Source organism: Hippocampus comes, unplaced genomic scaffold, assembly GCF_001891065.2.
Source record: "Hippocampus comes isolate QL1 unplaced genomic scaffold, H_comes_QL1_v1.1 scaffold22, whole genome shotgun sequence".
NCBI classification, from domain to species: Eukaryota; Metazoa; Chordata; class Actinopteri; order Syngnathiformes; family Syngnathidae; genus Hippocampus; species Hippocampus comes.
Genome location: NW_017806175.1, coordinates 1,618,097 through 1,631,090, shown reverse-complemented (window position 1 = coordinate 1,631,090; position 12,994 = coordinate 1,618,097). Strand labels below are relative to the sequence as shown.

The window sequence follows — 12,994 nt, the reverse complement described above, 5'->3', positions numbered from 1 at the left end:
AGCAACCAAAGAGTTGACGAACCAAATAAGTTGGAACGTTATGAAACGGCCAAGTCGAATCTGACACAACCGAAGCAAAAAAAAAAAACTCAATAAGAAGCAGGAGCTAAAAGACAGTCGAAGCAGAGGCCCTGGCAGCATCACCAGCGATGAAATCCAGCATCTGGTTCCAGACTCATGGCAACAAATGTCTGCAAATGATTTGCAACTATAAATTAAAATGTCAAAATTTGATTCATGATTGTTCATGTGTCCCATTACAAAAAAGTGGGAGGCATCTATACAAACTTGTCATTGACACCAATCATCTAATTTGGATGCAACTGCCCTCAAATTCAAGCTAAAAGTCCGCAGTTAAAGCACATCTTGTTCGTATCATTTCAAATCCATTCTACTGGCGTTTAGAGCCAAAAAGATGTATCGATGTTCCAATATTTAACAATGCGACTATCTGGCAGTGCAGCTGCCAAGAATGAATGTCATTGTTTTCAGTACTCACATCAGTCACTTTCAGCCCCCCCGAACGTTATGTTGTGACTTGCTTGATTGTTGCCACAGTAACTTGGGACTTGCTTGAAAATTGACGACAAAGACTCAAGATTTACTCACGCCTTCCACAAAGAGAACGTGACTTCCTCCGGAATTTTAGGGAGCCCCTGCTGATCGCGCTAATCCAGATGCCAAAAAAGAACAACGGAACGTGTTTATTCGCGGCATCTGCGTGACAACGTGTTATTCCAATTTCTCAGTGTTCTTGCTTAATGAGTTTGCCGTGCGGTTGGTATCCTAGATAACGACGTGTTTGTGTTTACCGTTTATGGAAGGTCAAGTGATGGCCACATCTGGATGCCTAATAACAAGATGCGATTAAAAAAAAACAAACAAGGGTGATTTTCCCTTCAGCCTAGCTCAACAAATTAGAACAGCCAGAACAGTAAAAAAAAGGAGAGTGTGTTCCTCCAGAGTATGTATGCTTGCATGGGCAACGTGGGATCAAGGCAGTGGAATCGCTTTGATGTGCAAAAACGAGTCATTTCAAATGTGTCGGGCAATAATATAAACGGGCCAATCACCAAAATGTTGAACCAGATGTTGCGATATACAAAACAACAGGACTGCAGCTACCTGAAACCTTGTGTGAGAGGTTTTTTTGAGGTCCAACCATTTGATGGAGAAGAGAGGTGTGTGCTTTCGAAAGCAGGATAGTCTTCATTGTAATCTGTGGAGCTGCTACTTGGGTAGGAATATCCGAGTCGCTAAGCGGAGTTCTTGGGCCTCCATTTTCAATGAGTCAGGTGGGTTGACCCTCCATGAACCTCTTCTGTGAACTCTACCGACTGCGCTTTTGGACCTCCAATGTGTGTAGCAGCGCAGATTTTGGCTCTTATTTTGGCTTCGTCGAGCCGTGATCTTCAATTCTTTGCAGCCGAGTATGAAGTGTCTGGTATGAGAATCAGGACTTCCAAGTCTGAGGCTATGGTCAAAGGGTGCAATGCCTGCTCCAGGTTGGGGGTGAGATCTTGCCACAAGTGGTGGATTACAAGTATCTTGGGGTTTTGTTCACATAGTACGTATGTGGTGCGTGCACAGCGTCATGTGACGCATGCTCTTTCAGACTCCACACCTGGGAGTGTTTACGCATTTATGGGAATGTTTAGCCGGCCAATGAGCATTATGTTTTACTGTCAGGCAATCCTTCAATAAAGCCCATCTAGGCAGTGTATCAATGCTGTTGCCCGTTGGACTCTCACGCCGTGGTAGCACGAAGGGAGTTTACGAACTTGGACGCCGGATTGGACAGATAATTAGCTTAGCTTAGCGATAGCCAGCTTTTACAACAAAACACAGATGCATTTAAAACTTTACCAAAAGCGGAAAAAAACGACTCTAGGTTCTGCCATTAGCCATTGTACATTGTATTAGCGCGCTACTGCATTCCATTTACCAATATGGTCAACAAATATCTGAATGCAGACTTGGCATATGAATCCAGGCAAAAGAACAGGATCTCTGATTCAAGCGTCCAAAATGAGTTTCCACCACTGAGTGTCCAGGCTCCCCCAATGAATTAAGAGGAGATGAGGTGGCTCAGGCACCGAGTTGGGATGTCTACTGGTATGGCTCACTGGTGAGGTGGTCTGGGCATGTCCCAACAGGAGGAGGATCAGGGGGATGGCGCAGGACACGCTGGACAGCCTAAGGCATATCTGCTGGCTAGGCTGAGAATACCTTTCCCTGGAAGAGATGAATGAAGTGGCTGGGGAGAGGAAAGTCTTGATTTCCTTACGTAAGCTGCTGCCCTTGTGGCCTAATGTCAGATAAAAAAATCGATGGATTTTTTTTTTTCCTTTGTACTTGGTCCTTCTCGTTTGTGAATTAAGCTAATGAGCCTCTTCATTGCCAGTTGGACATTTGTCTTTTAAGGTTTGGAGTACTTGGGCTACGTTGGGATGAAGTATTCTGATTCTTCAGGGATTCTGATATGCATGCATGTTTTACAAGTACAGTCAAACCTCGGTTTGCAAACGTCTCGGTTCTCGACCATTTGGTTTTCGACCAAAAATTGAGTTTTTTATGCCTCGGATGACGAACAAATTTCGGTTCTCGAACGAACTGAGCGCACTTGAATGCACCATTTGACTCCTCACGCCTTCCTTACACGAGGAAGTGACGCTTCCTCGGTAGATGAGGAAGTGATGCTTCCTCGTGTTGCTTTCCATTGTGAGCAGACGTGTTCAGTAAACATTTTTATTTTAAAAATAGCGTGGTTTCGGTTTTCGAACAATTTCGGTTTTCAAACAGCCTTCTGGAAAGGATTATCGACGAAAACTGAGGTTTGACTGCATCTGCATTTCTTTGTAGTGTGTATACTTTGACCACTTCTGGCAGCAAACGAGATCAACTCCACTTGAACAAAAGAGAAAGAAGGCGCAGCAAGTCTCGGAGTAATAACTTTATGATGTGAAAACGGCAGTACAAAAATAGGATGCATTTATTACTCAGTTTTTCACAGTAGATTACACGCACACACACGCACACACAGACACGAGAAGTCCGCGTGCTCAGTTCAAATTTTCACCGCGGACGAGGGGGAGTTCACCGAGGCCGTCACCACGACACACCACCCTGACGGCGCGACATCAAGTGTTGGTTACTGCGGTCCATTCCGAGACTAATTTGATCTTCTCCGCTACATTCTTTTGGGGAATTCTGATCAAATTGATGCAACCCAAAAAAAAAAAAACAAGAGCAGAGCACATCCTACAAAAGCTTAGTTGTATTTACAAAATAAAAGAAAAACAAAGGCGAGCGTTCCACAGAGGAGGTATTGTTGGAAAAGCAAAACCAAAACAGAAACAGTTCAATGTTAGGAATGTTTGGAAGGGGCTTGTTTATGAAAAGCCATTGGAGAATTTATTGGACACCCTTGATATCCATCTTAGGGTCCTTGTACGCTCATGGTCCTTGCTAGTAAGATTAGCAAGTAGAATTCAGCACGCTAGTACAATGCGTAGAATGCAGAATTGTCATACTAGTGAAAACAACGCGCAATGACCTCAAGATGGATCTCACTGATATCGAATACACGCTCAAAACGATTTGTCATATTTTTCCGTAGTGTAAACATGAAATGTTTCCTAGGTACACACTTTGCTGACTGAAAGAAACACACACAACTTTATCCCTCACGGTGCAGATTTGAAATTGCCACAGCTATAAACTTTCCGCCCGCCGGCCCAGATTTTATCTCATCGACTTAATGAGGAAAAGACTGCGTTTGTCATAAAACCAGGCCGTAAAAATGCGGTAGCAAGTGGCAAAGGATTAAAAACAAAGCACAATAAATATACTTTTTGCTTCAGCGTTCCCAAGGATACATGGCCTCTGTTACTAGGATAAAATCATAAATAGTGATTGATACCTTCTCCAATAAATAATGAACACGTCTCCCGTGGTGTTCTGTCTCTCTTGATGTGTTCATCTGCCCAAAATTATGTCGCATGTATTTTTCAACAGAGGTCTTCAACACACGGTGGTATAGTGTGGGTTACGTTTCGACCTGGAGTGATCGCTGGGTGAACTAGGTACGTTTTTAGCCGTTTGCACCTTTTTGTGCCAATGTAGCTCAGGGCAAAGTGAAGTCAATTTGTGATTCTGAATGTTTTTTTTGGGGGGGGGGGTAAAAATAATGACCACAACTATGACATTTATTTTTGTTTTTTTACAATTTTGCGCACCCACACAATTTGACCCCAGGACAGTTATCCACCCTGGCACCTCACCCACACTTGACCACTGCTTCCATCCCATAATACCCACTAATTTTGACTGATTAACGAGTACGAATACTACTGTTACGAGCAACCCGAATTTTACGGAGGTTTCTTCAGATTATGCACACCGCCAAAATTTTGAACCCCAGACTAACTTCTTTGTGTCTCCTCTCCTCCCTCATGCTATGCCATCGTTTCTATACTTTGCTTCCCACTTATTTTGATATGACACCTACGACTGCCACATTAAAAAAAAAAAAAAAAGATAGGTCTCTGATGTTTTGTGCACACTCCAAACACTCTCCTTCTGCCAACTCCACGCTATGCCACTGCTTCAATAGTATACTTGCTCATTTTGATTAAGGCCCAAGCGATAGATTAAAAAAAAAAAATTTAGGCTGATGCAGATTCCGATATTTGGCGAAATAAAATTCCAATAATGAGCCAATTAATCCATCCATCCATCCATTTTCTGATCATTTTATCCTCACAAGGGTCGCGGGGGGTGCTGGAGCCTATCCCAGCCGTCTTCGGGCAGTTGGCGGGGTACACCCTGAACTGGTTGCCAGCCAATCGCAGGGCACACAGAGACAAACAACCATTCATGTTCACAATCACACTAAGGGACAATTTAAAGTCTTTCATTAACCTGCCATGCATGTTTTTGGCATGTGGGAGGAACTCGGAGTACCCGGAGAAAACCCACGGAGGTACTAGGAGCACATTTAAACTCCACACAGGAAAGCCGGAGCCAGAATAGAAGAGTCAATTAATAATAAAGAAAAATAGAAGAAATTAAATTAGTTCTTTTTGGTCCCTTGCCCTTACAACTATGAAGATATGAATTATCGGCAGAGCATTTGTTTGTGATCGAGAGAAAAATCTCTTCATTTTATTTTATTGACTGATTAATTGGTTGAGCCCTAATTTTGTTTTTCCAGACCATAAATTGCACTTTTTTTCCTCCACAATTTGACTTATACACAAGAGCGACTTGTAGAATGAAAATTCGAGCCTTGTCACCCCAAATCCCTGCTCGCTAATCATGTTGACTTTCTTTTGGTGGTTGGCAAATATTCTTAGTGCATCACCACCACCTTAGGATCACCGGCCTTTCAAAGTATTTGCCAACCGCCAGGATGATGATGAAGAAGAAGAAGAAAGGAGAAGAAAAAACATTCTTGAGCATGGTAAAAACAAAGTGGTAATGCTCCAAAAGTGTGTGCCAACCACCAAAAGAAAATAGAAGAAATAGGAGTAGCCAAGCAACTTGCAGTCCCCCAAAAATCCAGTACTTGCTGGCGTAGCATACTTCTCGCTCACTATGCTATAACTGCTATTCCGACATGGCTTTAAAATGCATTTTTGCATAAAATTGCGCCTGTGTCGACTACCCCACACTACAGCAAAGTTTCCGTTCTGTCATTTTTGATCATGTTGGACAATGGAGATGTGCGAAAGTGAGGCAAACAAGTTGCAAAAATGTGTTTGTCTGTGGCACCGTGCATTGCTCTCATCATTTTACATAAACATATTTTACAACAAAAAAAAAACAAAAAACAAAAATGAACAGGGCCTCCTAAACAATAGACTAAATGGTCACCATTACTACAAAACATTTTAGAAATTTTGCACCCCCCCCGAAACTTTTCACCATGGGACGACTGCTCCCCTAGCACCTCCGCTACGCCATGCCACTGCTTCCATATCAAATAAATCGTGTACAATATAGAGGGATGATTGTCACAAACACAACAGAGGTCAGCTTGTGGTGCGTTTGTCGATTTTTTTTAGACGGCGTTTTCTTCGCTGCCGTCAAACACGCGCGCTTTCCTTGGAGCACCTGCAAGGTACGGGCAACAGGAAGAGTGATGGTGAGATTAGGAAGTAATTTTAGAAGCGGATGTACTTTGAGGTGTCTGTACTGTTGCAGTGTCCGTAGTGGCGGACTCCTATGGATCGGCCCAGGAAGCAGGTGGCGCGACGCAGGTGGCAGGCGCTGGGGTACGTGATGTTGTCGTTACCGCAAATGGGCTGCTCGGAGGGCAGCGGTTTAGGGCAGGGTGTGGATCGGCACATGACGCAATGGGCGCTGTTGGTCTGGTCCGTCACGCAGGTGTGCGTTCCCGGACACACTACGTTGGAGCAGGACTCTGCCAAAACGCGACAAACACATTTCAATTCCATGATTTTGATATAGCTACGACTAAGGGTGAACAATTTTGAAAAATAATGGATTGTAATTTTTTTGCTCATTATTGCGATTGGGATTTAATAAGAGATTCTTGTTCACACGTTAATTACACTGTAATTAATCTGTATTACACTAAACAGTGTCAGATTTATCCTGCGTAAATGTTTTGGTTTTATAAATTAGGTTTAAAAAAGAAACGCAAAAGAACCATGAATAAATGTGAAAGAAAGTATAGTTGTCTACTTCAATTATCTTTGTCTTCCAGTTTTTTTAAGCGTTCACGATGACAACTTCAGAAAATTCTCTCCAACAAGCATTATTGTGAGTCAATAAATCACAAGTCAGATTAAAACAGTAACCACGGTTCGAAATAAGACGGTTCGCATTGCAATTTGCGAGTCAAAACTAAATATGAGGAGAGTAAAAATGAAAATGTAGCAAGTTGAGCGTTTCTCCCGACACGGTTTCGATTGCTTTTATTCTGACATCTTGGTGATGAAACACGGCGGTCATGTCACTTTTGTTTGATTGCATAATAAGTGTTCTGCCGTAATATTATTATTTTTTTTTTTTACATACATACATATAGTACATACACAGTAATTTTAAAATGATGAAAATTGAGACAAATTGTTCTGGTAGTTAGTTTCTATTGGTTGGCAGCTCTGCCAGTCGTTCTTTGTTATTAGTGTTCATGAAATTTCTTATTTACTATTTTGTCTTTAAAATAGATCCTTAATAGAGCAAAAAAAAAATAGTTTGTTCAAATACATGATCATTCGATAGAATTTCCAGTACCATATTCAAATGGTAAAATACTTATTATCCGAATCCCAACATGAATCTCCCCCGTTACATTTTTGGGCTTTTTATTATTGACTAAAATCCTTCCTTCAGGTCCGAGGGTCAAACGCTTACTTTTGCACTCGCCCTGGTACATGACCTCCAGGTCGGGGTGTCCCATGCAGCGGGCCAAGAGTAGGATGCACTCGTCCTTGTATGACCTTCCATCGCTGCCGCACACGGCATGCCGGCGTCCGATGTGGGAGCAGTCTGGAGCGCACACACACTGCGGCCTTCCCATCTTCATCTTGCACACTTTCCCGATGCCGCACTTTACACCCTCGCACGTCTCTGCAAAAGAAGATGGAGTTTTCAAACATTTTTAGGGGGGGATGTAACAAAGTAAAATAAGTAGTCGTGAAATATTTCAATATTTTTACTGGCGCAGGAATGGACAATTGGCGGCATGTTGCCAACGAGCAGGCTCTGAGTGGACCCTTGATTAACTCTTTCATGCACCCTGTAACCTGATGACATGATAAGCTGTCCACTGTAGTAACCGGCTTGAAAGCCCCCCCCGCCCCCCTGATTTTTTTCCGGGGGGGGGGCGTTTATAAACATGTTTCCTCTACTACAGTAGATGTCCGAATACTTGCGGCTCAGCGCCATTCACTTATTTTTTTTTTTTCAATAAAAATTTCTGTTGTTTTTTTTTTTTGTTTGTTTTTGGTGGGGAGCAAATCCCTGTTTTTTGAGGAAAATGTATATTGGAGGTGTATCAGAATTTTTTGTAGAATAATTTGGGTTAACCAAAAAAAAAAAAAGATCCATTTGCTCTGGAAAAAAAAATACAGAATGTGGAGACTGCGTTGTTGACTTCAAACCTGTTGCTGTTGAATAGTGGCTTTCATACACGCATTGAGAAATGGATGAAAAATGAAATACCTTCTACATTATTAGGAGTACAATGTTTTTGTCATTGGTTAGGGCACGTGTGGTCCTTTGCGGCCTCCTGATGAAAAATTGTTGCCCCCTCCATCAGTTAGCTTCCCGATCTCTGTTAGAAAAACTTTTCAGGTCCGTACTTTACTGAACGTTTGGGCCTCATTAACTTTATGAGCCTGCAGGTGACTCTTCTTCATAAAGCGGACTACATGACAAGTTTTAACCTTGCCTGATATTTACAATAAGCACATCGCTTTTGGTGAGTGGTACGCAGCGGGGCGTTTGCGCCGGATGGAATGCAGGCCTGGCGTGTTTTCATAACACGTCCAATGACGCGGCCTAAGCTCCCGCAGAGGCGGGAGGGTGAGGGTGGAACGGCGGTCGGAGGAGTTCAAATGACTTTTGTGGAAAGTTTTACATCCTGAGAGATAAAGAAGATGAGCTACATTGCCAGCGTTTTGCTTGGAAGTGTAATTTGAGGCGGAGCAGAGTCCATAGCAAAAAAAAAAATAATAAAAATAAAAATACATGCCTATTTGCTCCCATGACCTTGAAGGAGAAAACTTCCTTTGAGGGACCATTTCAGGTTTTAGTCCACCAAAGGCAATACTAAAATTATGAAAAATATAATGCCACGCTACAACTATTGTATTTATTATATCGTATCTTATTCATGGATTTTATTTTATTATATTCAGTTTAAAGTTTTACGAGAGTCCTCACAAAGGTCCTCTTGGTTTTTTTTGGGGGGGGGCGGGGGGCGGGTTTGGCTGTCAACATATAAATTACAAATGTTGTATTTCCGTTTCTGCCAAAGCATATTTCACATCGCAACATGAAATGTTGGTTCTCCAACATGGACGTGTCAATGGGAGAAACCAAGGCCAGCACGGTGAAATCACGGTTAGCACATCTGCCTCGCAGTTCTGAGGTTTGGGTTTAAATATTCGCCCTTTTTGTGTGGAATTTGTATTTTTTTACCCTATGCTTGCCTGTTTTATCCTCTGGGTCCCACATTTCAAAAACATGTATTTTGGGTTCATTGAAGACTCTAAATTGCCCACAGATGTGAATGGGAATTTTTGTTTGTCTATAAGCCCCCTGAGATTCACCGATGACCAAGCCAGGTACTGGAAGTAACCAACCAGACTGAGACCCCAAAAATACAGCATATAAACTTCATTTCCACCAAGATACTGTTCATACACAAAACGTTACACTTTGAACATTCCAGATATTGCCTTGCCACAAAACTCGAAGGTGATGTTCATTCAGGGTTGTCGTCCAGGAGTGCTCTCACTCCCTTTCCAATGTGAAAGACCTTAAATCAGACATGTTATGCCCTGGAAACACTCGTGGGAGGTGCCCTTTTATCAGTACTTTGTGGTATCCCACAATGCACCCCCCCCACCCCCCCCACACACACACACACACATCTCTTTCCTTAAATTTGGTGTCAAGTCCAGATGAACTGCATAACCACATTACTCAACTGTTCAAGTGAACCTGGATGAACCTTGCGGAGATTCTCGCATGGGACAGCTGAGTGGAGTTATGTGGAGCTCCCCACACTGCGTATGTTCGTGTATGTGTGTGTGTGTGTGTGTGTGTGTCTTTCTCTCATCTGCATTTTGTTCGCCAGCCACATCACAAACTTGATCGTGTTAAATAGCTACAAAATGCACAACCTGAACAAAACTCATTTCACAAGGAAGAACTAGGCTAGATTAGGTACACCTGCACAATTTGTTTTGTAAGGTGCACTCTAGAATTTTATGCAGCACTCACTGTGTTTCTGTCTTCCAGTATTTGGGTCAATTTGTTTGGCTTTGTTTTCATTTAATAGGCAGCTCTGTGGGGAGTATCAAACAAAAATGTTCATTTCACTCAAACATATACCTAGAAATAGCAACATTTGAGAAACTGGTCTTAATTTTTCTATTGAGCTGCATGTATTCAGAGATTACATTTAACATTTTATTGGACAGTATCTGATTGTTTATTAAGGGTACATTTTGATGTGTACAACACATTTACTGTATTTTTATGTTTATACAATATTGGCCATCTAGTGGTACTATCTGAAGATAACCAAAGGAGCTCAGTTTTGCTACAAACAAAAAAAAAACCTGTGTGCTATAGTGTGGTTTTATACAACTACAACTATAGCAATGAACTTGTAAACTCGTAAATAATGTGAATTTTTCTTTTGGATAGCATTAGACTGTGCAGGTGTACCTTGTGTTGGGGAAAATTTGCATGTGTTTTCCTCTAAATATCCTTAATCATAAAGCAGGGCAAAGCGTGTTGATGTTTCCTGGCCTGTGAGTGGCCGGCGAACACGCCCGGTGCACCCCACTGGGATAGGCTCCATTTTTATATCTGACCCTAATAAGGATGAGCACAATCGAAAACGGATAGATGGTTCCTTGGAGACATCACTCATTCATATGCGATGCAATTCAATGCTCTTTCAGTAAAAAAAAGTGAAACCCGAAAAAGTGACACAAGTTGCTTTCTTTCCTCCATTTACCTTTGCAGGGTTTACAGGAGACGATGCCCAGGAAGCCCAACAGGCTGACCTCGTTCATGGGCAGGCTGGTGTTGGACCACGCCGTGTCCAGCCGGCCACCCCCGCAGCACTCCTCTTTGGTGACCCCTCTCATCAGCACCATGTCACACCGGTGGCTCTGCTGAAGCCAACACATCCCCGCTGCAAAAATCACAAATGATGAGTGGGACGGATAGACCCGATAGGTAGGCAGGCACAGAGATAAGGCGGGTTGATGGGTCGAGTATCCGTGGAGAGATTAGGTAGTTTGTATATCTCGTAGTAGTAGGTATGCAGAGCAATGGACAGTATAGTAGGTAGGTAGGTGGGTAGATAAAAAGAAATGTAACAATTCTAAGGAGGCAGAGACAGGTAGACGGATTAGGTGGGTTCAGAGAAAATTTTGGTTCGTAGGTAGAATCATCAGTGCGAAGATATATATTCTCCTGTATGTAAGGTACGCAAGTAGGAAGGTAGTGAAATCGCCTAGTATGTAGGTATTAAGTTGGTACGGTAGGTAGGTAGTTGGAATGTTAACAGTCAAAATCAATTAGGTAGGCTGATTACACAGATAGGGAGCCGACCGGGCGGTACATAGATTTGGTAACTAGTTTAGGTAAGTAGAGAGGTAAGTTAGGTAGGTAAATAGATTCCAAGGAGAAGTCACTGGACAAGTGATCATAAAATGGTCAACTAATTGCCTTGGATCCAAGTTTCCAGATATTTTCGATTTTCATTTTTCCTCGAGCCAAACGTATGAAAATTGATCTTGTACTGAAAATGCGAATGCATTGACCTACCCGCACTTTGCGAGCTAAATATAACCACCAAAACACAGATTCATTCATTAAAACAAGCTTGAATGAAATACATCTTCCATTAAATTATGCGCATGATAGACCTGCAAAAATTTAAATTGAAAAAAAATTCACCGGTGGGTCCTCAAGCCTAAGTTTGGGAAACTCAGCTCATAAAAGTAAATGCATTTCAACTAGCTTCTTCCATCAGTTTTGTTCTTTAAATACGTGATGCTATTTTTCCACATACCTTTGGAAGCTCTTTTTGCACAATAAGGGGACTAAATGCACCAATTCATGCAATTACTAATCCAAAATCTACGTACCACTGGCAGGGTTCCTCCCAATCTGACACAAAGTGAGAGTAACAGCGAACATCACAAAGCTCTTCATCCTGTGCTGTACTTTCCCCCCCCAAAAAATAAAATTCACCAAAAAAGGGATAGAAATTGTTGTTCCTCCGGCACGAACCTTCTCACACTAACTTAGTGTTGAAGCCTCTTTCTCCTTATGTGAATGAATGTGTTGTGGCTAAAGTGATGTAGAATCCGCCCCCCACCACCCCCCCTCACACCTCTACCCTCCTCCTCTGTATAAATATTTAGCCCAGATGGAATTATGCTGCTGGGATGGGCGCTGCTCTCAGCCAGTAATAAGAAGGGGCAGGCACGACACTTTGACGCTGACTCAATTTCCAGAGTCGGGAAATGATCCCTCCGTGCGCCAGACGCTAGCCACGTCTATGACCTCATAAGCTTCATAAAAGACTAATTACACACTCATTAAGTACCCCGCAACAGCCTGGATTTTTGTCATTGACGGCAGCATTGTTCTGACTACTTGAAGTGTTTGGGGAAACACTTGATATTGCTTAATAATCAGTAAATGTGGTGATTCGTAAGTGGATGCAGCCTGCTGTCATTACAGCGGATTTATTTTTTTTCCCACTCCGTATCCTTCAGTCATGTACAGTTGTTTCCTGAGTGATTTGAACAGTGACTATTTCCTTGATACAACACCACAAAGGATTTAGAGGAAAGAAGATGCAATTATCAAATGGGAATCGCATGCAGCGTCACGGTGGGCGACTGGGTAGCGTGTCGGCCTCACAGAACCAGAATCAGAATCATCTTTATTGCAAAGGTGCAAGGTTCGATTCCAGGTCCGGCCTTCCTGTGTGGAGTTTGCATGTTCTCCCTGTGCCTGCGTGGGTTTTCTCCGGGTACTCCGGTTTCCTCCCACATTCCAAAAACATGTGTGGCAGGTTGATTGAACACTCCAAATTGTCACAAGGTGTGAGTGTGAGCACGGATGGTTGTTCGTCTGTGTGTGCCCTGCGAGTGGCTGGCAACCGGTTCAGGGTGTCCCCCGCCAACACCCGAAGACAGCTGGGATGGGCTCCAGCACCTCCCGCAACCCTTCGTGAGAATAAGCGGATCGGAAAATGGAT

General features: G+C 42.7%; 1 protein-coding gene across 1 annotated transcript; it reads right to left on the bottom strand.

The window, feature by feature from the left end:
* Positions 1-5,137: 5,137 nt before the first annotated feature.
* On the bottom strand, positions 5,138-12,077 carry fstl3 (follistatin-like 3 (secreted glycoprotein)). The gene is made up of 5 exons (XM_019897316.1): positions 11,871-12,077; positions 10,730-10,909; positions 7,387-7,602; positions 6,200-6,427; positions 5,138-6,117 (listed from the first exon to the last, which is right to left on the bottom strand). The coding sequence occupies exons 1-5, from the start codon at positions 11,935-11,937 to the stop codon at positions 6,065-6,067; spliced, it is 744 nt and encodes a 247-aa protein (XP_019752875.1). The 5' UTR covers positions 11,938-12,077; the 3' UTR covers positions 5,138-6,064.
* Between the last annotated feature and the right edge of the window lie 917 nt (positions 12,078-12,994).

What these genes read in the sequence shown, in the direction of transcription:
- fstl3 (XM_019897316.1), bottom strand. Translation starts at nt 11,937, where the DNA reads ATGAAGAGCTTTGTGATGTTCGCTGTTACTCTCACTTTGTGTCAGATT. An exon ending in TGGGAGGAACCCTGCCAGTG is followed by an intron (nt 10,910 to 11,870) that starts GTACGTAGATTT and finishes TGATTTTTGCAG; the next exon opens with CGGGGATGTGTTGGCTTCAG. An exon ending in CTCCTGTAAACCCTGCAAAG is followed by an intron (nt 7,603 to 10,729) that starts GTAAATGGAGGA and finishes CTTCTTTTGCAG; the next exon opens with AGACGTGCGAGGGTGTAAAG.